Source organism: Lycium ferocissimum, chromosome 10 (assembly GCF_029784015.1).
Source record: "Lycium ferocissimum isolate CSIRO_LF1 chromosome 10, AGI_CSIRO_Lferr_CH_V1, whole genome shotgun sequence".
NCBI lineage: Eukaryota > Viridiplantae > Streptophyta > Magnoliopsida > Solanales > Solanaceae > Lycium > Lycium ferocissimum.
The window spans coordinates 64,356,534-64,380,832 of NC_081351.1; the positions used below are offsets into that span (position 1 = coordinate 64,356,534).

At 35.9% G+C, this 24,299-nt stretch overlaps 2 protein-coding genes and 1 long non-coding RNA gene across 6 annotated transcripts; all 3 read right to left on the reverse strand.

The window, feature by feature from the left end:
* Positions 1-599: 599 nt before the first annotated feature.
* On the reverse strand, positions 600-8,764 carry LOC132034488 (YTH domain-containing protein ECT3). 4 transcript variants are annotated; one of them, XM_059424870.1, is made up of 8 exons: positions 8,550-8,764; positions 7,612-7,662; positions 7,321-7,462; positions 7,163-7,236; positions 6,573-7,049; positions 5,819-6,346; positions 5,461-5,673; positions 600-1,538 (listed from the first exon to the last, which is right to left on the reverse strand). In XM_059424870.1, exons 2-8 carry the CDS (start codon positions 7,633-7,635, stop codon positions 951-953), a joined length of 2,046 nt encoding a protein of 681 aa, XP_059280853.1. In that variant the 5' UTR covers positions 7,636-7,662; positions 8,550-8,764; the 3' UTR covers positions 600-950. The 4 variants fall into 4 exon arrangements, with proteins under 4 accessions (XP_059280853.1, XP_059280852.1, XP_059280851.1 ...); XM_059424869.1 differs by having other exon boundaries at positions 6,582-7,049; positions 7,601-7,662; XM_059424868.1 differs by having other exon boundaries at positions 7,601-7,662; positions 8,550-8,763.
* A 6,508-nt stretch (positions 8,765-15,272) lies between these two features.
* LOC132034489 (uncharacterized) lies at positions 15,273-15,472 on the reverse strand. The gene is made up of 2 exons (XR_009409126.1): positions 15,371-15,472; positions 15,273-15,334 (listed from the first exon to the last, which is right to left on the reverse strand). It is a non-coding gene; the product is annotated as an uncharacterized LOC132034489 (long non-coding RNA).
* An 11-nt stretch (positions 15,473-15,483) lies between these two features.
* Positions 15,484-24,129, reverse strand: LOC132034490 (DEAD-box ATP-dependent RNA helicase 40-like). The gene is made up of 8 exons (XM_059424872.1): positions 23,968-24,129; positions 21,489-22,796; positions 20,940-21,170; positions 19,133-19,201; positions 18,322-18,591; positions 17,892-18,242; positions 17,024-17,301; positions 15,484-16,849 (listed from the first exon to the last, which is right to left on the reverse strand). Exons 2-8 carry the CDS (start codon positions 22,731-22,733, stop codon positions 15,706-15,708), a joined length of 3,588 nt encoding a protein of 1,195 aa, XP_059280855.1. The 5' UTR covers positions 22,734-22,796; positions 23,968-24,129; the 3' UTR covers positions 15,484-15,705.
* Positions 24,130-24,299: the final 170 nt, after the last annotated feature.

The window sequence follows — 24,299 nt, forward strand, 5'->3', positions numbered from 1 at the left end:
AATAATAATATTATAAAAGTAATTTAAAAAAATACTATCAGAAAATTTCATAAAAATAAATTATTCCATTTTTTTTTATCGAATCACACTGGGTATGTCGTTGGCTAAAGAGGTATTTCGGATTCCATATAAATACACTTCCAAAGTTAGATATAGCATGACAATAATGTGGATGGAAAAACAAAAAACAAAAAAAAAAAGACAAGCTAAACTTGTTCTTTTCCAGTAAGTAATCGTTTGTAACAATTTACAATTATTAGGAAATAGAAGTCTACTACTTTAAGTTAGGTCATCTCTCAAAGATTTATGATTGGTGTTATTAACTTATTAATTAATACTATTCTATGAAGGAATAATTTAATTTATAGTTAAGTTATATAGCATTTATACAACATTGATATGAAAATACATTTTAATAGTGTAGTTGGTGTTTCATAAGATATATTTTCTACTCACAAGCTTAATAACTATAACATGGGATACAACATGGAAAATACGTGGAAAACACGCACCGAGAAACTAGTTTCAATAAAAGCAACAAGGAAGAAACCTTTGTCCACCAGTGAGATGCAAAAAGCACAGTTATGTATAACAGCAAATAAAGGAAAAACAACTGCGCTGAGCATTTATCTATTTTTCTTTGTTTCCTCTTAACGATGAGGACAGTATTTCATATCCTGAAATTGTTGAAACAAAATGATAAAAGGGACAACTTACATTGAATTTCAAGCAAAAACTACCAACCATCCAACCCCAATATAACCTCCAAATTAGAACCTCAACCACGCCCTTGGTGAAAAGAGAAATGACCATGACATTCCTAAGAAAAGAGATTGCAGATCAACTATGAACAGACCAATTATAATACACAGCTTGAAAATAACTCTGTTCAGTGCTTTTGGACTTCACGCTTGCATCACTTGGGTACAATTTTTCCAGATCCACTTGCTTCAGTCACGCTGGAGAGCTCTAGGGTCTAGTGGAATTGTTCCAATCGATATAAAACCAGAAGATTCAGCAAATCCATTAACTTTTATTGGCATAGAACCCACAGTGACAACATCAACTGACTCGGCACTTGCCAGAGTGACAGCAGTAGTGCATTCAGCCTCTGGCGTCTGAGATTTCACGTCCTTCGGATTGATTGTTAAGGAAGCAATCCTCAATGCACTCTCAGTATTGCGATCTTCATCTACCATGAATTTGTCACCATCACTTGCATTCTTTTTGTTGGTTTTGGAATCTATAAAATCCAGTTCTGCAGGAACCACACAATTTTCAGTGTGTTCGGAATCATTGTGCTTAGATATCGTCTCACCTTCACTCGAAGGGAAATCAAAAATAGAATTTAGCTTGCGTGGAGGATCTAATACAGGCACAAAAAATGGATTTTCATAGCTCCTCACTAGCAGCTTAGCTTTCTCTTCCTGCAGGAACTTCTGTCTAGTTTCATAATACAAGAAGTCATCTAATAAAGATGTCCCTGATGCATAATTCTTAAACACTTTCAGCATCTCAATGCCTTTCTTGTAGTGTATCTGCAAGTTAATAGAAAAACGTCAGACTTTCTAAACACATTTCTTATATCTGGAATCTCAATGCCTTTCAAGTTCACACAAAATGTCAATCATAAACTTCTCCGACATCAAAACAATGAAGTACATGACATCTGACCAGGAACAGATATATGTTGCTCGGATTCTTCAAAAATGTCAACAGGTGCGTGTCAGATTCTCCAAAAGTAGTGTATTTTTGGAGAATCAGACACAGGTGCGTCATTGAAAGTGAAGAGTCCGTGCAACTTAGGAACAAATAAACAACTGCAATATCATCAAACAGTGTTCTAAAAAGAGGAGCAAAGAAAAAAGATCTACATGGTTTGAAGCAAAAAGCGAGAAGTGAAGCACTTGCTTCTTTAAAATGAAGAGTACAATTTACAGAAAATAAAAACATTTCAAACAATTATGAATCTGGCATTGTAATAATCAAATTACAATTAAACCGACTTGCTTCACCATCCAATATAGAATAATATGTATATTAATCCAACTCTTCAAAGTTGAAATTTAAAGAACATATTGTTTTTTGTTAGGATGACTTTCCGCGCCATTGGTTGATGCTTTTAATAAAACTTATCAAAAGAAATACCACGAGAGTGTCAATTCTTGCGTTTATTGCCAAGGGACAGGAGTTGATTGTCAGACCACTAATTTCCAATTTTGAAGGTAGAGTTAGAGGACCATAAGCTAGAATCACTGCAATAGAAGGGGAAGGGATAGACTTTTCAGCTTAATAAAGCTAGGAGTGGTTGTCGAAGGCCGCACAAATAGAGAAGCCTCAGTGGCCATGGAAGTTTAGAACGGAAAACAATGCACCAACAAAATTGGCTGGATTTGGATTAGATAACATTTCATAAGACTTGCTGCACACATGACAATCTTTCAAAGAAGGGAAATGCAACTATGCAGTGTATGTTACTTCTGTAGAAAACAGTGAATCTGTCAACCATCTAACATTGCAGATTCAACTGGTGAATTTGATGTGTTCCACAGTCTGTTTGTGGCAGCATGGGTGATGCCCGGAGCTTGAAAGATGCAATGCTCGAACAGACTAGGAAAGAGCCGAAGGCCTGTCTCAATCCAATATTCACATTGTCCAACACCAGAAATTCTCTACATTTTTGTTTTGCATATAAACCTCTTAACAAGGCTAAAAGATCCTGCGACTAATGGACCTAAAGAAGCGTACCAACATAATTAATTGATTCCAATTAATTGAAATTAGCTACTTGAATCCTTTTCCTCTGGTGTACCTTACATTTGGCTAAGTCTACATGAATACTAATAGATCACTGGTCTTTCTAGACAACTTTCATTTGATTTTAGGTCTACCTCATGATCTGTTAATACCTTTAATCACCATGGATTGATACATAAGGTACTCTTTCTCCACTTGTCAACTATATCAACCTTTCCAACACATATCAGAACTTCTACGGGGATAACATATGGGCCACAAAGTTTTTCATACCCTCATACTTTCATGGCTTCCTTTATTACATAACCGTAACTAAAGTTTCTACCGTCCACATATAGATAGGGATATGTAAAGTTATCATCGTGATTTGAGCTGAACAATGGAAAAAGCAAAAGAACTTATGGGAAAAGTATTTTATAATGTTTTTCTTTTTATAACTGTGGTGTCCAGGCCAACTTGTGTGCACTTCATAATGGATATTTTGGGCAGCTTGTGATAGAAAGGAACAGTAGAAGTTCTAAGGATAAGTTCCATCCTTTCTTTGGCAAAGTTCAAATGTCACAAAACTTGTATATGCATTAGATAATGTGCTGGAGTTCATGATTACTTGCATGTGTAAAGGACTAAATCCCACCCATTTTTGTAACAAGCAAAACCATGATACTTCTTATAGACAGTATTTGTTGGTACCATCAACCATGAAACTATCTCCTAAAAAATAGACTCAGGGTGTTTCCATTGGCTAAAAAGCACTATTGGACTTGTTTTGGTCTTTGGCAAACACCACAATTTGATTTTAAGCCAAAACAAGCTACAAGCTATATATCGGGAATGCCCAACTTATGGCTTTTTAAGCTTGACCAAGTAATTATATATTATCACTTGTTTAATATAAACCCCTAAATACCGTTCCCTCGCTATTTTTATGACAAGGGGACCTGCAACCGCTATCCTTCAGGTACGCACAGGGTAAACCCAGATCCAGTGCAGTAGCCCGCAGCAGGAGAGGTAAACCGAACAAGGCAAGCCCCGTGCGACGAGCTCGACCAAGAAAGCATGAAGGGGGTTTCGAACTTGAGACCCCTATCTGGGAGATCACCTGCTCAACCAACTCAGCCACCTTTGCGGGTACCCTTCCCTCGCTATAGAAACCCTAACATTAATCCTTCTCTTCCTAAGCCGATCTTAACGTTGCCTTTGTATTTGGTCTTACTTTTTCTTCCTCAATTCTATAGAAATATTGATAGGAGATGACTAACGACGGGCATGTAGGTTTTGTCAGTATTGTAAGGTGTTCTTGAATGGTAGAAGAATTTGCTTACGTGAAAAATTCATTACAGAGATGATTGAAGCTGGTATACAATTGCTTCTCTGTTAGTATTGTTATATTTTTTTGGATGGTTGTGATAATTGCTCCAGATATTCGTAATGTTGAATTGTCGTTCAAATTATTAGTTAGTTTATGCTTTTTTATAACCAGTTATTCTATGGTATTTAAATTAAAATAACTAATGTATACTAGTTAAAAATAATCTTATCTACTAAATTTATAACTTCAGGTGAACTGAGAGACAACTCATTTTGATTTAATCTGAAACAATAAGCTCATTTACAATCGGAAATAGTAAACTCAATTTTAATTTTAACAGCTTCAAGGATATTGCAATCATTCTAACCGAAAGAATGCATATCAAAACTTGATGATGCTGTTTTGATATAACTACTTCCATTTCACCAAAAAAAAAAAAAAAAATATGCGTATCAAAACTTTTTTACTAAACATATCAACTGCTTATTTTTGGCTCCAATGCTTCAATCAAAACACATATCTGCTTAGTCATAAATTCATCTCCAGCACCTAAAAAAGTGTTTTTAGCACTTTGTACTTAAAAGTCCCTTATATTCAACTAAGCCAAACAGGCTTTGAGTAATTGAATAAATAACTTATTATATTGAGTTTGGAAGAAAAATGTTTAATGATATGTGAAAAGTCAAACAGCTAGCTTATAGGATAACTGGTCAAGTTAGAGTTTATAAAGCAGTATCAGGCTATATTACTTCGAATTGTTAGGCATATAAGTTCAATAATTCAAGATAAGAGGTCAAGCTTTCCGCGTCAATCAAAAAGGTAAAAAGACCAGTTTCATTGGAATAATATATTTTTTACAATGGACCATCCAAAAGATTGAATAGCTAGGTATTCAAAATTCCTGCACTCAGATAATCAGGCACATACTAGATGACTTCTTAAGTGTTTTGCACTGCATTTTTTCTTAGCTAGCAGGACACACAAGACCATTCGAATTTTCATGTAATTAGATTCACCTATGAAGAACATCTTCTCACATAAGCTCTGCATAAAGAACTAAGAGAAAGACTACAGAGTATATTAGGATGGGCCCTGTACAAGGATGAAATGAACAAAAGCTAAAGAAAATAAGTAATGTTGCAATACTACAATCATGAAAAAAGTGATATCGATATCTAACCAGAAATACAATACTTTTTAGGGATAAGCACCTCACGCATATGCAAACCTGCATATGGAACTGCAGTTCCTCTACTATGTTTTTTAAAAAAACATAAGGACGACCAACTCGATTTTTTTGGTCAACCAACCCAGAAAAAGAATTACAGGCAGCACGTCAATAATTAAACAAGAGTAAAGAAAATAAGAATCACAGCGCCAAATAAGTAACAAACCTCTTGTGTGTCCCTGCTGTTAGTCACTGGCTTGTTCTCATTGTTCTCTAATATAATATGCCTAAAGTTAGGGTTTGGGACATCCTTTATGATGTGCCACTTCACAGGGAAGCTACCACTCCACTTATCTTGCTGCCAAAAATCCATGTCCTTATAGAAGTTGACAGGGCCAGTCATTTCCGCAACGCCACAAAACTGCCCACTTGCATTTACCTTTGTTCATATTCAAAAACCAAACTAATTCAGTGAATTTCTTTGGAAAATGAAAAGATGCGCACATTAAGCAGACAACGCGGACAATAATAGCTTAATTACATGTTTAACAACTGACCAAACCTGGGAGGAGTAATTCACTCACCGAGAAAAAGAGAAATACTGGGCAACCTCTTGGATCTCCAGCAGGAACTCTCTGAGCATCTTCAAAAGCGCTATTGAGCTTTTTATTTCCATTAGGCGTAGAAGACCAAACATTGTACTTTATACTCTTATGCACATCATCCTCACTGTATGATTTAATAACAAAGAACTTGGCATTCAGAAGATCCAACTGAAAATTGTCTCTATTATACTCATCAGCATGAATAACAATATTCCCTTGTGCATCAACGTTTCCTGCTCTTGACGTGTAGGCTTTAACAACCAATTGATTTTTTGATCTATTGGTCCTAGGTCCACGATTCTGCTCATTCAATGAATCAGGACTAACATTCACATCATTTGGCACTCTCCCATACAGAAGGCCACCTTTTCCTGCGCTAACCCGCTCATGAGCACCAGATCCAAGATGAGACGAGTCGTTACTCGAAGGAACAGAAGCTCTCAGTTGAACATGATTAGACAACGCCTTCCCATGCCCAACACTTCTTGTAGCTTGAGAAACTTTACCCTGTCAAAGAATTTAGATATGAACTCACGAAGCAACGCGCAGGCCACACTCCCATTAAAGTAGAAAGAAAAGATAACAAAGTCAAAAAGAAAACAAGTTCAATTCAAATTTTGAAATTAGAATAAAAACAGATAAACCATGCAATACCCTCCCTCTCAAAAGCCAAAACACAATACTGGAAATATTTTTTTGAGAAGAAATACCAATAACTAGGATAAATCCTTACAGTGTGTACTTCCGAGGGGCGAATGGAAAACCGATCAGAAGCAATATTTCCATGCATCACGGGCTGCTTGCCTGATCTAGCATTATATTTTGCACTTTCAGATCCCCTGTTAAAGTTATTATGACCAGAAGCTGGCCGTAACAGAGATGGGGTGAAGATTGGAGATGCTGAAGACAAATTATGCTTGAGACGAGAACCATCAGCTCTATTAGCAGCAGATATATTACTCTCAATTACCGTGTCTGCTCTGTTTACCATAACATCAGATGTATTTGGTAGCACAACCGGGAAGTACGAAGGTGAAGACACATTGTTTTCATAAGCGGAGATAGTATAGTACTGTTGTGCCCCTAAATATGAGCCATCAACTCCTACTACAGCACCAGGGATGTAAGGGTTATACGGGTTATATGCAGACTCTGCATATTCATAGTTAGGTGTATAATACAAATATGGGAGATTTTCATTTGGTGCACCCTGAAATGGAAACAAACACGAAGTTAGCAAATACAAAGTTTAATAAAGATGCTGGCCCACAGAAAAATTGAAGAATTTTTTTAGTAAGTACATAAAACTGAGAATGAACTAACCATATACTGAATATCTTGACCATCCAGACCAAAAATTCTTTGGTGGTCATCCCAGTCGCTGGGAGATTCAAATCCTAACAAAGTCAAACAACTTTTAAGATAAATAAGGAGATTGCAGCAATGAATGTCATTTAAAATAGAATTTACACAACCCATACCTGTACAGAGGTAACCGTAATTGGTGGTAGTAGGATAATATAATCCCTGATCAACAACAAACTCGGGCACTCCTTCATTGAACATAGTTTCAAAATTTTGAAGCAGCGGACTGGTGATCTGCGCTGGCTCTGCTCCTTGAATCTGTTAACAAGGATCCAACCATCTTATCATTCATAAAACACCACATTCAAGAATAAATGAGCATCGAATGTCACTGGACATGTTAAAGGCAACAATGTCTAAAAAAGTTCATTAATGATCAGTAGCCCCAAACTTTACCATATAAGCACCTGCATGTCCTTGTTCAGGAACATTATACATTTCCATACCAGGACCGCCACCTTCACAGAAATAAAAGGCATAAAAGTAGAATAAGAGTGTGCCAATCCGACAGTATAGTTTCAAAATAAGGAGTAAAATCAAAGGACCGAATATCCTTCCTCTTTTCAACTGATTGAAGTTGTTCTGAACCAGAATAATTAAAAAAAATTGTGCAAACTCATTACTTCAACTCCGCGCAAAATTTAAACACAATCATACTCCAGTATGGCCACACTCAACTCATGTAAGAAAAATTCAAATTTTGAAAATATTCAAGTTGTCCACGAACTTGGTTCAAGATACTCTCTCCGTCCCAATTTAAGTGTCTTAACTTGACTGGACACAGAGTTCAAGAAATAGAGGGAGACTTATCAGTCTTGTAGTTCTAAATTAAAGAGGTGTGCAATGTACTAAAATGTCCTTTGAATTAGGTGGTTCTAAACTTGCCATGTATGGTGTTTGAATTGTAAACTTATTAGAAAGAGACACTCTTTTCTGGACAGACCAAAAAGGAGAGTAAGACAGTTAAATTGGAACGAATGGAGTATTAATCAATAAAAAATAATAGAAAAAGCACATAATTCCTAAGAAAAACACTAAAATGTAGAAAAGTTATCAGTATTCCAATGGTGAAATAAGCAGAGTTTGCCAACCAGAATTCAAAATCAAGTAACTTAAGAATAAAGCAAGAAGCATAAAAAGGAAAGAAAATATTCCTTGTTAAATACAATAACAACAAAATAGCCAGTGTAATCCCACAGGTGGAGGTAGAGTGTACGCAGACCTGTAGAGAGGTTGTTTCTGATATTCGAACTTAAATACAAAAAAAGCTAATGAAGAGAAAAAACAGCAAAAATAGAAGCAGAGTGTAAAAGTTAATTTGGAAGAAGAAAAAAGAAAAAGTTACCGGAGAGGAGGAGAATTAAGCCATGATTGAGCTGAACAAGGGAAGAGAGAATGAATTAAAATAAAAAATGGGGACTCCCTCCACCATCATATTTGATCTCCTTCAAATATAACACGCTTAAGAAAACCCTAACCCTACAAAGAGAGAAGAGAGAGATTTTTTTAAAAAGCTGACTTTGTGCGAAAATGGAAGTGTGTTTGCGTGGCACGCCCACAACACTTTTGGTTCGGATGTACTATTCAATATCTACCGATTGTTTCAAGTTACGAAAATACCCCCTCCTACTTCCATATTCAAACCCCCGCCGAACCCTGTCCTCTGTGGAAAACAAAAAAGGAATGGCCTTCCACATATTTATTAATACTAGACGGCCTACGCCGTCTTTAACACCTACCAACACTTTAGATTATAGTGTATACATGTGTATGTAATTGTGTTTGGATAGTATAATATATATATATATACACACACTATGTTCAAAACACGATTAATATAACGTTGTAGTTTGTCGTCCGTATCTAAAACTTTATTATATATGTTTACATTTAATACAAAATCGAAAAAAAAAATATTAATATTTTTTAAAAGAGAAGACTTGTTTAAAAGAAAACTATTTTCCTCTCTTGAGATAAAAACAATAGCAATATTTAAGCATCAGTTGATACTTTTAATTTTAATTCGATTAATTTAAAGGTGTAAAATACTTATTATTTTTTATCAAATTTTGATTTGGATAATTCTAATTCAAATTATTAAATTAATTTTACATGTTTAAAACGAAACAAAGTAGAAATTGATTTTCTATTTAAACGAATAAATACTATTTTTTAATTTTTGGTAAATATTCTCGGTTTAGCTTTCATTTTACTTGTCATGTTGTCTTTGCATGATTTTTTAAGAAAACGTCGATTAGAATTATAATTTGACTAATTTACCTTATTCATTATTTGATCTCCATTTGATATTTTTTTTTTACGACATTAATCTCTTTTCACATTTATTAGAGTAAGGATAAAAATAAAAAAGTAATTAAATTCTATCTTATTTTAAATATAAATATTTTATGTATATTTATTTTAGTAAACATAACAAATAAATGACATGGTGGAATAGCAAATACACAATAAATATCTAGATTAGATCTCGCTAATATAAAAAAAAAAAATAAAATTTTTTGATCGCTTAACCTTTTGAAGAAAAGCAATAATATGGTCCATGTTTTTTCAGTACAATAATTTCGATTCTTTCACTAATGGATTGATACGATGTGGCAATGAATCCATCATTATTGACTTAATGGGATACTTTGGAAATTACATCAATATTATTTGATTTTTTAATATGAGGTGCACCTTTTTTTTTTTTTTGGACATTATTAGTTTGCACTGTTTTTATGCACACACACATATATATATACACTATGTTCAAAACACGATTAATATAACATTGTAGTTTGTGCTCCGTATCTAAAACTTTATTATATTAGTGTTTGCTACGAATACAAAGTCGCACTTTTTTTTTACATTATTTATTTTTTTTAATATGTTTTTTTTTTGTTTTTTGATATTCTTGATTTTGTTAATATGGGGTCCACTTTTTTTCTCGTGAGTTTGGAGATGGTGGGTTTCACTTTTTTATTTTTATTTTATTTTTTAATTTATATATTACTTGGTGTTTTGTAGTATGGGGCCCACCCTTTTTTTTTTTAATGGACGGATGACGAAGCATGGGTCTAAACCCATGCTTCTATATAGTTAAAATTTTGAAGATGGGGTCCACATTTTTTGTTATACAATAATTTCATTTGCTCCCCGCTTATTCGGTTGGTACGTATGTGGCAATGAATTCACCATTATTGACTTATAAATTGCTTTGTTGTTTTCTAAAAACAACTATTATTTCAAAAAGTATTTTTGAAAAAAAAGTACTTTTGGCTAAAAGCGAATTAGGTTTGGCCAATTAATTTAAAAAAAAAAAGATTTTGAGCCGATATTAGTGTTTAGCCAAACTTTTAAAAAGTGCTTTTATGTATTTTTCAAAAGATTTTCAAAAAGTTTTTGGGCAAAAGTTATTTTTTTAGTTTAAAAATCATTTTGCTTCACTCCTAAAAACACTTATTTTCTCCCAAAGTTTGTCAAACACTTTTTTTTTTTAAAAATAGCACTTATTGAAAAAATAAGTACTTTTAAAAAATAAAAACAAACAAACATAATAATAAGAATATTAATTAATTATGAATATTGTTTGATTTTTTAATATGGGGTGCACGTTTTTTTTTATATTACTTTTTTTTAATATGGGGTCCACTTTTTTTTTTTTTTATATTGCTTAATTTTTTTAATATGAGATCCACCTTTTTTTTTTTTTTTACATGAGTTTGGAGGATTTTTTTATATATTTTTTAATTTTTTTACATAGGGTCCACTCTTTTTTTTTTTTTTTTTTTTTTTTTTTTTTAAACATGAGTTGGGGACGGATGACGATTCATCCCCAACCCATGCTTATATATAGTATAAATAACACGTCCCATTTCTTCCTGACCATATAGCCTCTCATTTGGTCATGCATTTTGGAAAGTTATTTGTTCATGAAATTTGATCAGTTTTTGGATAAGAGAGTTACTCAGGTAGTTAGCTTTTTTTTTTTTTTTTTTACTTTCAATTTAAAAATTGTGGCTTCAATTCATCAAAGGAGCAAAAAAGGTGGGAGCTTTTAGAGAGGGATAAGAAAAAAATCAGTTTTTGGGTGAAACTTTTTTTCACTCACAAAACTTCAATTTTATTACAAGTAAAATGTATGTTCAAACACAACTTTAAGTTTCAAAAATTATTTGCAACACAACTCAAAAAAAAAAAAAAAATTCAAGTTTTACAAAATCTATGGCCAAATGCTAACATAGTGCATTTGTTTTCATTAGAAGTAAAACTAGAAATCCACCAAATAAAGGAGTAGGTTCTTTTTATTATTGATCGATAACATTTTGAATTTCTGTTTAGGATCTGTTTGGAAAGCCACCTGGTAATTGGAATTGGTGTAATTACTTACGACAGCCTGTTTGTTTGTCATAACGTAATCATAGTGTAACTACAAGCGTACTGCTTGGTTGCACAAGTGTGTTGGGATTAATCCTACCTTTTCTTTTATTGTGTAATGCAAAGAATATAAATGTGTTCAAAAATTAGTTCTTGTAACAGCCACTTCAATTTTTTTGGCAGAGTTAATTGCTGATTTGGATGACCAAATTAATGGCTCAGTAAGCCCTCTTACTTGCCAGGTTAATGACTCCTTAAGTCATTCTTTGACCCTCCATATTTTTTACCTATATACGCCACACCAATTCTGAGCTTTTCTATCATAAAAAATACTCTATTATTCTCTTCTTCTTCCAATAGTTTTCTGGGCAATACGTTGTAACTGATCTCCAAACTTCCAGCCACTAGTGCAAGTATTTGGAAGTGATGTGGAACCTTGGGGAGCAACCGGGCTAAACGATTTGCACCGTAGTCGATCCGATTTTCTTTCAAGGCAGTGGCTTTCCACGACACAGCGGTGATCCGATAAGTTGATTCTATCATTTTGTTCGTTTTACTGATTAATATTGTTTATATTTCCAACAAAGTGTAATTACACAGTTTAATTAAATTTTAAAAAATAAAAATTAATTATCAAAAATTAAAAGTTAATATTTGACAAATATGTGCCTACATAAATGATATTAAATTATATATTTAAGATACATATTGTTTCTTGAAATATATTAATTAATAATCATATATTTGTAACTAGTATTTTTAAAAAATAATGGAAACATATTTTTCATAATAATATTTTAATTTAATTAATTATAAAAATAAAAGCATACATTTTGTAAATATATCATGGACGCTTATTTTTAAAAAGGTTAATATTTATAACTATAAAGCCATAGCACTATAAAAAAAAATTATCAATTCCAATTGAGAAATGAACGGCATGCAATGTGTAATGACAAGTCAATATTACTAAAACAGATAAATTGGAACCAAAAATATGACGTAAGTTCAAAATTCAATTTTACATAATACTCGTATGTCAAATTTCTTCACAATAGAAAATAAGTTCCAATATAACTTAAGTAAATATAATCAAAAGAAAAGGAAAACATAATTCTGCAATCTCATTCAACAACAAAATTATACTTCAATGACATTACTCGTTATATGTCAAATTTGTTAACAACTCATTTTTTTCTAATATTAGACGGTGTAATTTCAAAAACTATAATAACACAGTTATGTTAAATAAAGAAAATAAAGATAAATACGAGCAATTACATTGAATCACAAGAAGTAAAAATTGGAAAATGAGAAGAGATAAATGAAAGATAAATAATGTAAAAAATACATATATTAAGAAGTAAATACAAAAAGGAAATTAAAATAATAGAAATAAAAAATAAATTTAAAAGAAAAGAAATTAAAATAATAGAAAAAAATAAATTTAAAAGAAAAGAAATAAAATAATAGAAATAATAAAAAAATTAAAATAAAGAAACTAAAAATTCTCAACCCCCTGAGAATTTGAGAGTGTAATTACACCCTCTCAATTTTCCTATGATTTGATAATTACCTGGTCAAACAAACATGTCAAACTGTGCAATTACACCTAATTCCAATTTCCTTGTGGCTTTCCAAACAAGCTCTTAGTCTATTTATGTTTGTCAATCTTCCAGTTTGATCTGTACATGGAGAGGTGGTTGCAAGTAGGGGCGTACATGAATCAGGTTGGTTCGGGTTTTTCAAATATCAAACCAAACCAATTCAATTGCGTCAGGTTTTTAAATTTATAAACAAAACCAAACCAAACCAAACCAACAAAAATCGGGTTTTTCAACCTCAGATTTTCTCGATTTTTTCGGGTTATTCGGAATTTTTAGGTAAAGTCTTCATACAAAACATATAACTTGTGTTTCAAATATTTCTTTAGTCATGACAAGATAAAACTATCTAATAAGGTGTGCTTAAGACAATAACATAAAAAGTGAGATGCGTGATGACATTATATTAAAATATGCAACAAGAAAGGTAATGAAATCGCATAAGATCATGTTTCCCTGGGGTGCTTGCATGAGTTCAATATTTTTAATTTTTGAAAGGTTAAAGCCAAATTTTGCAGTAATTAATGTAATTGTTTCAATTTATTCTTTCGTATATTTTATATTTTGAAAGGTTAGCCTGATGTAGCCTATATGGCTAATGTGGTTTAGCTTTTTCCTTTCTCGACATGGCAGTAGAAAATATTTTTGTAAAGAAAGACCCAAAACAGATTTAAAGAGTGAATAAATTTCCGTGTGATTATGAATGATTATTCAAGCGACAAGAAGTGGATTTATTAGCATTTTGGTTTTGATTTGAGTTACTAACATTAATAGACTAGAAAACTTATTTGGCCATTCAAGATTCTAAGTTCAAGTTTGAAATAATAAGTTAAAAGACCAAAACTATGAAAAGATTTTAAAAATATTTATAAATTACATTTCAAATAACCTTTTATGTATAAAATATATTTTAAAAACAAATTGTATACACATAATGTCAGTTGGTTTGGTTCAGTTTGACTTTTTTTAGTTAAAACTAAATCAAACCAATTATGGTCGTTTTTTTTTTTTTTTTTTTTTTTGTGAATACCAAATCAAGTCAAACCAAATCACTAATCGGGTTTTTTTCTCGATTTGGTGCGGTTTATCCGTTTTCTTTGTATAACCGTAATTGCAAGAGTTCGAATACCAAAATCTTTCATTCATTGTCAGGTGTGTTTGATATGGAGGAAAACATTTTCTGAAAGATGTTTTTTTAGTTTTCTCATGTTTGGTTGGTTAATATGTTTTGAAAAACATTTTTTCATGAAAACAAGTTTCTTAAAATGAAGAGAATTACTTTCATAATGAAAATTGGAAAATAAGTTCCGTAAGTAACATTGCAAGACCATTACAATTGTTTAAAGAATTTCAGATTGAATTGCATATTTGCGATGAAAGAAAGCTCGAATATTCAAAAATATGATATTTTTTGTAGCTTGCGTGTAACTTTGCCTATTACTCCAATTTCAAGCCCATAAATCGATCAAGGCGACCATCATAGATGACTGATGGGAATCATTATTAAGACAATTAGGCATGAATATTCTATTGGATGCTTCATTTTTGTACGAAGAAGAAAAGGCCGACATATATGCTCAAAACCAAAAATCTAAGATAATCAAATCGAACTTTTAAGAACCAATTCAAACTAACTTGGTTAGAATTTGAATTGCGATTTCTTGAATCAAAATCTCGAAAATTCAAACCAAAATTTTCACATCCAATCCTAAATGTCCTACACTCCTAGTTTCTGAAGTACAATACCAATGATGCATGTACACTGAAGCAAAAGAAAAGATTAGGTTAAGTCAACCATCAAACTACTAAAATCCAGAAAACAAAATTTATTTAGATGACGTTTTTTCTAATCGATTATCAGCGTTCGCCAATTACAAAAACTGGAATTCTTGTATTAGAATGTCAATCCAACTAAGAAATGCAGATAACTCCACAAAAGTGCCTAAGGCATTAAATACATAGGTCCAATCCTTAACCCAACTCGTTTACCAACGAAAATTCAATTTATCGAACATTGGTGCTCACGCACTTGTAACCTTAGGGAATAACAGATTCAAAATCAATGTACCATGATCAAGCAAAAGAGATGAAAGAAAATGTGAAACAGCTACAATTTCCCAATTGTTTCCAGTTTAAAAATGATAAGTCGCTTGAGTTGATGATATTAGGTATAAGCAATTAGGACAGCAATTAAAGATGATCATCTAAACCATACACGATTCCATCCCCATCCCCTCCAAAAGGACATGTGAAAAAGGTCCTCACTGAAAATAATCTGCAAAAGTTGCTACAAAAACCTGAGATACAAGCATGAACGTCTCTGTCCACGATCAACATTCCTCCACGGAAACCGCCCTGGAAAATACTGGACATACCAGGCGTAGTTAGGTCCCTCAACACAGTATCTACCGCCCTCTCCCAAGAATAGATATATATATAGAAGCATCATTCAGTTTACCCCGCAGCACTTCCCCTAAGGTTGTAGAAATGCATTGATAGAATCAGATTGGCGATTCCAATTCAAGGGTTCTGCTCTATGGGCTCAGCTCCTGGGAAACCCTTTCCTCGTGTTCCTGGAGACATAGGTGACATACCAGATACTGGAGCTACCTCCATATTTGGTTTCGATTCCACTGATGCAGCTCCAGAAAATCCATCAATTGGTGCACCTACAGGCATCACGGATGGAGGAGCAACCTGAACGCTTGACATCCCTGGATCTGGCTCCATCTGATCGAATTTGCTTTGGCGAGGCCTCCTTTGATATCTATCACGGCTGCGGCTGCGGCTCCGGCTGTAGCTGCGACTACGCCTTGGGCTATAGCTACGGCTCCGGCTTCGGCTATAACTCCTGCTATAGCTCCTGCTTCTGCTGCGACTCCTGCTTCTACTACCCCATGTTCGAACCCTCTCTGGACTAGGGCTGTAACTTCTTCCTCGACTCCGACTTGGCATGTCTCTTCTATTGTCAAAACGTCCACCCCCACGACCTCTGCCACGTGCTCGCACATCTGAATTGTCATAACGATCATTCCTGTCCCAACCACCCCTGCCGCCACGGCCACCAAAATGGCTGTCCCTCATCCCACCACGGACGCCAAAGTGACCATCTCTCCCACCACGGCCACCAAAGTGACCATCTCTCCCACCACGGCCACCAAACCCGCCATCCCTCATCCCACCAAGACCGCCAAACCCGCCATCCCTCATCCCACCAGGACCGCCAAACCCGCCATCCCTCATCCCACCACGGCCACCAAACCCGCCGTCCCTCGCCCCACCACGGCCACCAAACCCGCCATCCCTCATCCCACCACGTCCACCAAACCCGCCATCCCTCACCCCACCACGTCCACCAGAATCCCCCCCCCCCCCCCCCCCCCCCCCCCCCCCCCAACGTGTGCGGCCCCCATCACCCTCGACAGGATCAAAACGGTTCATGCCACCTCTATCCCTGCCACCAGCACGTAAAGCCATCTCTCTCACATCCGGAGGCACTTGCTGATTTGCGCCTTCCAAAAGTTTAATAAGATCAGGAGTATATTTCCAGTCCTGATCAGATAAAAAGGTGTATGCAACACCAGTTGCACCAGCCCTGCCAGTTCTTCCAATTCGGTGAACATAATCCTCAATCCCAGTGGGAAAATCATAGTTGATCACCACTCTGCAGCATAGTAGGAACTTAAAATGATATAAATGGTTCATGATACTACAATGTCAAATAAAAAAAACCAAGGAGCATAATATTAGCAGTTCACATTAATAGATTTTTTTTTTTCCAAATTCTGGAGAAAATATCGAACACTCTCAGAACATCAGATGAAAAGGAGGTCCTCACCTTATATCAGGTATGTCCAGTCCTCTAGCAGCAACATCAGTTGCTACTAATATTGGGGTCTTACCAGAGCGAAATTGATTGAGAACCCAGTCCCTCTCACCCTGGGACTTGTCTCCATGAATAGCTGCAGCTCCAAAGCTTCTGCCAATACTGCGTGCAAGTTGGTCGCACAACTTTTTTGTGGAACAGAATATAATAGCTTTAGAACCCCTTTCTTGGGATCTAAGAATCTGCTCCAACCGTCTCTGCTTCTCCATTTGCGGGACTACTTCAATGTACTGCACAAGTATTTCACATTTGCAATAATCACAACAAAGGGACCTTTGTTTAAGCAAGCAACACTTTCATTTCTAATTAGTTTCACTCGAGATTGGTATAGGAGCTAAAACCCACAGTACTCACTTGTTTGGACTACCAAAAGATTTAAAACCAGTTTTCACACATTAAGCATGAAGAAACAAAGTTAGATGGATATATCGTGTTTGGCTGTTTGCATTTAGTATCTTGTGTCAATGTTTCAAATTTGATAAGATGGAACTTGTCATCTTATCACGTTGTCAAAAACCAACACACACAAAGTCAAACAACAAAGTATAGAGGGTAATATAATTAGTAATAATGAAACTACAGCATCATTACCTGTTTATCATATTTGGAATTAATAAATCAGGAGATCAATGATAAACGGAGAAATGTTTAAAACCAGAAAAACATCACTTTTTTTAAGTAGAAGGCAGCCTACAGTCAGTCACTAATTGTTGGAAAAGTCAGACAAATAAATAAGGGCAATCAAGTGATGATACCATAGTAGCTAACATAGATATTCCAGGCATTGTACATGAGAGTGGAAATAACTGCTTCGAATTACCTGTGTGATGGACTTGTTTGCTGCAAGCTGATCAACGTTCCCAATATTAACCTGGACAGGATTTTGAAGAAGATCACCAGCTATTTTTCGCACTTCTTTTGGCCAGGTTGCTGTGTACATAAGTGTTTGTCTTTGTGGGGGTATTTCATTTACAATCTTGCGGATCTGGGGTTCAAAACCCATGTCAAGCATTCGATCAGCCTCATCTAGCACGAGAAGAGAAACTTGCCTAAAGTCGATTCTTTTCATTTCAAGGATGTCATTAAGCCGGCCAGGAGTTGCAACAACAATATCTGTTCCGCGCTCTAGTTCTTTCAACTGGTGAACTTTAGGTGCACCTCCATACAAGCACTGAAACAAAAGAGTTGATCGATATCTTCTTCAAAAATTAACAGAGTGCAAATGAGAAACTGATCATATATCAACTCACCGTGCAAGAAACCCTTGCAGATCGACCAAACTTCAGTGCTTCATCTTGTATTTGTGTCGCAAGCTCTCGTGTTGGCGATAAAACCACCACTGTCGGGCCATTTTGAGGATTATTGCGCCGTCGTTTAAGGTGGACAAATGCAGGAATTAGATAGCCCAATGTTTTGCCAGAACCTGTCTTGGCAATGGCCACTATATCCCTATTTTGCAACGCTATGGGCCATGTTTGTGCCTGAATCGGAGTGGGTGAAGTGAATCCCGCCATATGAATCTGCAAACATGAAACAAAATGAATAGAGAGGAGAAGTGGAGAAGACATCTACACACAAGAAATCCAGCACAACACTAAAGCTAGTAGCATTAAAACTAATTTAATCTTTAAAAAAGAAAACGGCAAGATAGAAAAATGGAGGAATCCTAAAGAAACACATAGGATGCAGCTGCTTACTGAAGCAACTCGAGGCAACAAAAGGGAGCAACTAAAACAGAAGACCCGGAGCAATAAGCTAGAAACCCCAGTCATCTATTGGAATTTTCTGAAGGGCCAACCACCCTTCAAGAGCTACGCAACAGAGGCTCCAATTTCCATTTTGCAGCCTCAAAAACTCAGAATAGTTGTTGCCAAATTATGAGTAGGATAGCATTACAGCGTACGACATGTGCTCCTCCTGCGGAGCAGATATCGCACCTGCGACAAGCGACAATAGATAAGCTTGTGGCATGTTCTTAAAATAAAAATGGAAATGGAACAAAGCAGATCCTAAAATCCTTCAAATTACCAACAACTGATCACATTTGAGAAGAACACTTACCTCTCTCAGTATTTCTGGAGGGAAGCCAGTATCTTCAAATGCCATGAATGGAGCAGGTACATCACCACCCTAGACAATTAATTAAACATCAGGACCGCCAAATTTCAGAATAACCAATGAAACCCATGGATAGCAAATGAAACGTGGACAAGTGTACTCAAGACTATCTAAACCACAAAGCTTATACCAATGACTGACAACAACAAAATTACATCAAGTGCAAACAATTCTACGATAAACTTCAACTGGAACTCACAACAACAGAAGCAAAGAAGGCAACACAAGGCCCCAAAAAAGTATTGACACGTACAACAACACTGTAGAACTTTAATTGCATATACACCACAGGCATCCGCTAACATAAACCCAAAAAAGATGACGAAAGAACTAACATGACCACAAAGATGGAGGAATTTGAACCCCTGAACACCAATAGTCTAGTTGTTCAGATCTCGTGAAAAGATTGTATGGGAGGTTCAAGCAGAAGACAGGAATGACAACACATGACTAGATTCAAAATACCTTGCCATATTCAATCATTTAAACGAGCCCAGAAATAGGTGAAAATAGCACAGGCATATAACTCATTCTTCAGTTACTTTAAGAAACAGAATAGTATGTCAGCTGCTGCCTCTTCTTGCTTTAATAATTGGTTTTCTTGTGTGTCAGTGGAGGCAACCACATTTTTATTTATGATGTTTTACGTTGCTCTAGAACCGACATTTAAGTGTAATTCATACCATCAAAACAAAAGCCTAACTGACAAAGACAACCGTCTTTGACACTTGAGTTTGTGGTTGTGTTGTAAACTAAAAACAAGTATCGACTTGGATGGGCACAAATTCTGGATATTCTAAGTAATATTTGTGCACACTTAACTTCAAACTTGCTACTGAGAAGTTCAAGCAAATTCCAGTCAGTCATGCTCATCTAACAACATACTATTACATATTGATGATTTGAAGATACCATGCCAGAACAATATAAAATGTTACAGTGGTATCTAATTATTCTACTTAAAATAGTATAGATCACAAGTCATAGCCAAAACAAAAAGAAGAAGAATCAGAAAGACGAGCTAAAAAATTTAATGAAACAAATCCACTCGGTTGATGCCAAAAAAGGAAACAGTAAAATTAACAGCATCTCTAACTGCTTTGTAAAACATTAACTTACGAGAGCGAATATGTCATCACAACAAGAAAATCCCTACTAGTCAGATGGCCCTCAGTATAACTTTTAATTGTGCTTCGACAAACACAACATCACAACCAACACATTAATTGCTAGAAAGATTCCCAGAGCTATCAACTAAAACATGTATTCCAAAAGTAAAGCATAAGGAACCGCCCCCCCCCCCCCGGCCCAAAAGCCCCTCTCTTCTCAAATAGTTGAGTTCAATCCTGTGGGCGTCCTATTCAGGGAAGGGTGGAGAGATTGCCCGGGTTGGGGGTTGTACACATAATGGTTCTCTGATTTATTTACTTCAAAAATTTCAGCTGATATGTAAGAAAAGACAGTGTTCACATATTCCTATATTATTTTTAATACTCCATTACCAGATATAATGCTAGTTTTACTCCATAACTATATGACAACCACTGATTGATCAAGCAAACTATATGACAAGTACTTGAATTTCAGTTGATAACATTGCACAAACGTGATCATTTAGAACATTACAGAAAGAACATGAAATCTCCAAGAGCAAATCAAGCCAGCCTGACTGATAAACATGAACAGGTTCACTTCCTTTACTTGATGGGAAAAATTGGATCAAAGCAACAGATTATGATTGGATACATACTGTCGCGGTCACTTCATGCTTCTGAAGGTAAACCTCAACGGACGACGAATGAATGGCTCCTGGAGGTCCGGTGAGTGTTGCAGGTGGCCTCGTGAGGTTAGGATTTGGAAATGGAGCGCCAGCAGCTGCTTGACCATACATATTTTGCATTGGAGGACCACCCATGCTATTGAACCCACTCGGACGAGCTGGTACTGGATTTTGAAGCGGAGGATCACCCATTCTCATTTCCTAATGAACAATTGCAACAACAAATGTCTACATTCAGCCTCTCATAATACAAAAACATTCAGAATTGGAAAATATATTAAATATAAATATCTTAAAACTGCCTAGCAATATAACATATGAAGCAAGGACTTGCCTATGTTTTCAAAATAAGTATGACGTAAAAAAGCTTTAGGATGAAGATGACTGTGATTCTGGCAACATGTCATATAAAGTTACAAATAAAAGACAAAACGAATTGCGTGGAAAGTGATAATAAACATGGACCTGGGAAGTCACATCTAAATAAAATATGCGAAGACTGATATAGAAATAACATACATGTTGATTTCTTGCTACAGGTATAGCTGCAAGCTTGGGTTGCTGAGGCGGAGGCCTAGTCCGACCATCCATATTACTGTTGTAATAATAGTCATTTCCTCCTCTTCCAAGTGAGTTTTCCTCATAACCCTTTGATCCAACTGGGGGCATATCCGGCTCATGACCATGTGCCATACTTGAGCTCATCTGACCAGGAAAGCGTGGACCAGGCAGCTTGTGACCTGAATCATTTGCGTTTTGCTGCCATTGACCCAAAGATGATGGTTGTTGAACATTTACTGAAGAACCATCAAATTGCAAAGGCTGAGAAGACATCTGAGGTCTGATAACAGAACCAGTCCCCACAGGCAGATTCTGAGCGGAGGATACCCCAGTTTGCTGAACTTGTTGAGGCGAAAACCCAACTTGTTTCCCTTGGGGGAAATCGGCATCTTCCCTTGGCTGAAATCCCACTTTATGTTCTTGTTGATGGGAAAACTGTTGATTCTGTGAAAGGTGCTGATTTTGCTGCTGGGGAATTTGCTGTCCCTGTGGAGGCAAATTCTGTGGATACGGAATATGCTGTGTCTGGTGATGAGAAAATTGATAACCATGCGGTTGTCCCATTTGTACACTTGGGAATGCTTGTGCTTGGGGGCCAAGCTGCTGTGGCATTATTTGTTGCATTGCTGGTTGAGAAACATGTGGTCCTGGCTGATTCGGAGTTTGTCCCATTTGAGATGGCATCTGATGACCAGGTTGCTGGATCATTTGAGACCGATGCTGCGGCATAAAGGATACCTGTTGCATGGCAGGACCCACTGGTGATCCTTGTTGCTGCCCTGTTGAAACACCCTGTGATCCATGTGGTACCTGTTGTGTTCCTTGTGGATGTTGCGACATCTGTGTCATTGGTTGGCCTTGCTGAGTATAGGCCTGCTGGCTCTGTTGGCCTTGTTGAGTATAGGCCTGCTGGCTTTGTTGGCCTTGTTGAGTATAGGCCTGCTGGCTCTGTTGGACTTGTTGAGTATAGGCCTGCTGGCTCTGTTGGACTTGACCATCGTTTCGTTGCACTGGGCTAGCTCCTGGTATAGGAGCCAACTTAGGTGCAGAAGCTTCTGGAGGTGGACCAGACGGCAGTGGAGGAGGTAAAGCTGCTGGCTTCTCGTACTGAGTAACATTAGTTTCTGCATTCCAGTAGTACAATAACCCAGTACTATTATCAATTAAGCCCTTCCAAGGTTGCGTGCACTGAAGTTGGATCATCGGGTGGTTAACGAGGCCCTAAGGAAGCCGCAGCTGCCTCAGGAGTTGCCATACTTGAGCTACCTAAGGCAATCCACAAAAAAGGTATTATATACGAATTGACCAGATACAACGACAAGCAAAGGTTATTGTAGTACGGACTAAACGTCAATATGGTAACAAGGATACTATCATCCAGTAATAAATCAGATAATAATTGAACAGATATTCCCAATGAAAAAAATCCAAAGTCCTACCAGATTACTATTCTTCAGGCATAAAAGGCCCAAATGGCAGTTTACGTCTATCGAGTTGAAGCGCAAACTTAGCAAAAGGAGACATTTCTAGCATTCTCAACCCGATATTGGCTGTGAATGGTGAAGTTGTAATATTAACCTATGTTGCTCGGACTCTTCAAAAATACCAACGGGTGCGTTTTGGATTCTCCAAAAGTAGTACATTTTTGAAGGACCCGACATGAGTGCGGCAACATTTTTGGAGAGTCCGAGCAACATAGATATTAACATCTTAACTACCAAGATAGGAAACCAGTATCCACGAATCCATTCGTGGTGGAAACAAGCCGACAAATTACAGAAGCTTGGAACAAAATTAGAGATTCTGACTTTTTACTTTCCTTTTTCGCTTTCTTGTCTTTTTTAATTCTTGTTGGACCCTTCGGATTTTTTGAATTTATACGAAAGCACCTGGGGCTTAAATTTGTTTTAACAAAAGAACAATTCTATCTATTCAGCTTCAGCTCCCACGGTTAGGTAAACAGAAGGATTAGTCAATCACCTAGACAAGCATTCTCCCTCTTTTTTTTTTTTTTTTTTTTTTTTTTTTTTGAAACAGGTGACATAAGCATTCTCCCTCTTTTCGTTTCCAAAAACTCAAAAACCAAAATCAACAAACATACCAGTGTAATTCCACAAGTGGGCCTACCTTTGTGGGGAGAGGCTGTTTCCGATAGCATCAAAAACCAAAATCAGAAACAAAAATACAAAACCTAAAAAACATATCCCAAACACAGCACTTCAAGCCAAAAAAAAAAAAAGCACTTCAAGCCAAAAAAAAAAAAAAATTAGTGAACCACGAAAACAAGAAAATTCCAACTAGTTCACGCATAACGTAGGACTGTTTACTACATCGCACAACCGCAAAAAAAAAAAAAAAAAAAAAAAAAAACAAACAAATAAACAGATGCAAGTAGTTGATGACAACAACAACAGAATTGATCTGCGAAGACTCAAACCTTAAATGAGAAACCTTAGCCGAATCTTTTTGTTGCGACGAACTATGCTTTTCCGTGAAATGGTGAGTGAGGATTGGAACGCTTAATTTGAAGTGTTTAGGGTTCAGGTCTTTCAACAAGATAAATTGCCTGCTTGCTGGACCACTCTCTTTAAATATGGACCTTCCTCAATGTTGGGTTGTAGGACCAATTTTTGGGTGGGCTGCGTTTTGTTTTCATAAATAAATAAATATTGATGTCATCAACAAAATGAAAAAACTCAATATTTTTTTTTTGGTAAGAATATAAAGGTAATAATGAAATATCCTTTTTCATCTAGTATTTGCGGTGAA

Coding starts and splice junctions, on each gene's coding strand:
- LOC132034488 (XM_059424868.1), bottom strand. CDS start 7,648: ATGGAAATGTATAATGTTCCTGAACAAGGACATGCAGGTGCTTATATG. Junction 7,463..7,600: donor GACATGCAGGTGCTTATATG/GTAAAGTTTGGG, acceptor CCTTGTTAACAG/ATTCAAGGAGCAGAGCCAGC. Junction 1,539..5,460: donor ACAGCAGGGACACACAAGAG/GTTTGTTACTTA, acceptor ATTAACTTGCAG/ATACACTACAAGAAAGGCAT.
- LOC132034490 (XM_059424872.1), bottom strand. CDS start 22,733: ATGATCCAACTTCAGTGCACGCAACCTTGGAAGGGCTTAATTGATAAT. Junction 18,243..18,321: donor CTGCAAGGGTTTCTTGCACG/GTGAGTTGATAT, acceptor CTTTTGTTTCAG/TGCTTGTATGGAGGTGCACC. Junction 17,302..17,891: donor CAAACAAGTCCATCACACAG/GTAATTCGAAGC, acceptor ATACTTGTGCAG/TACATTGAAGTAGTCCCGCA.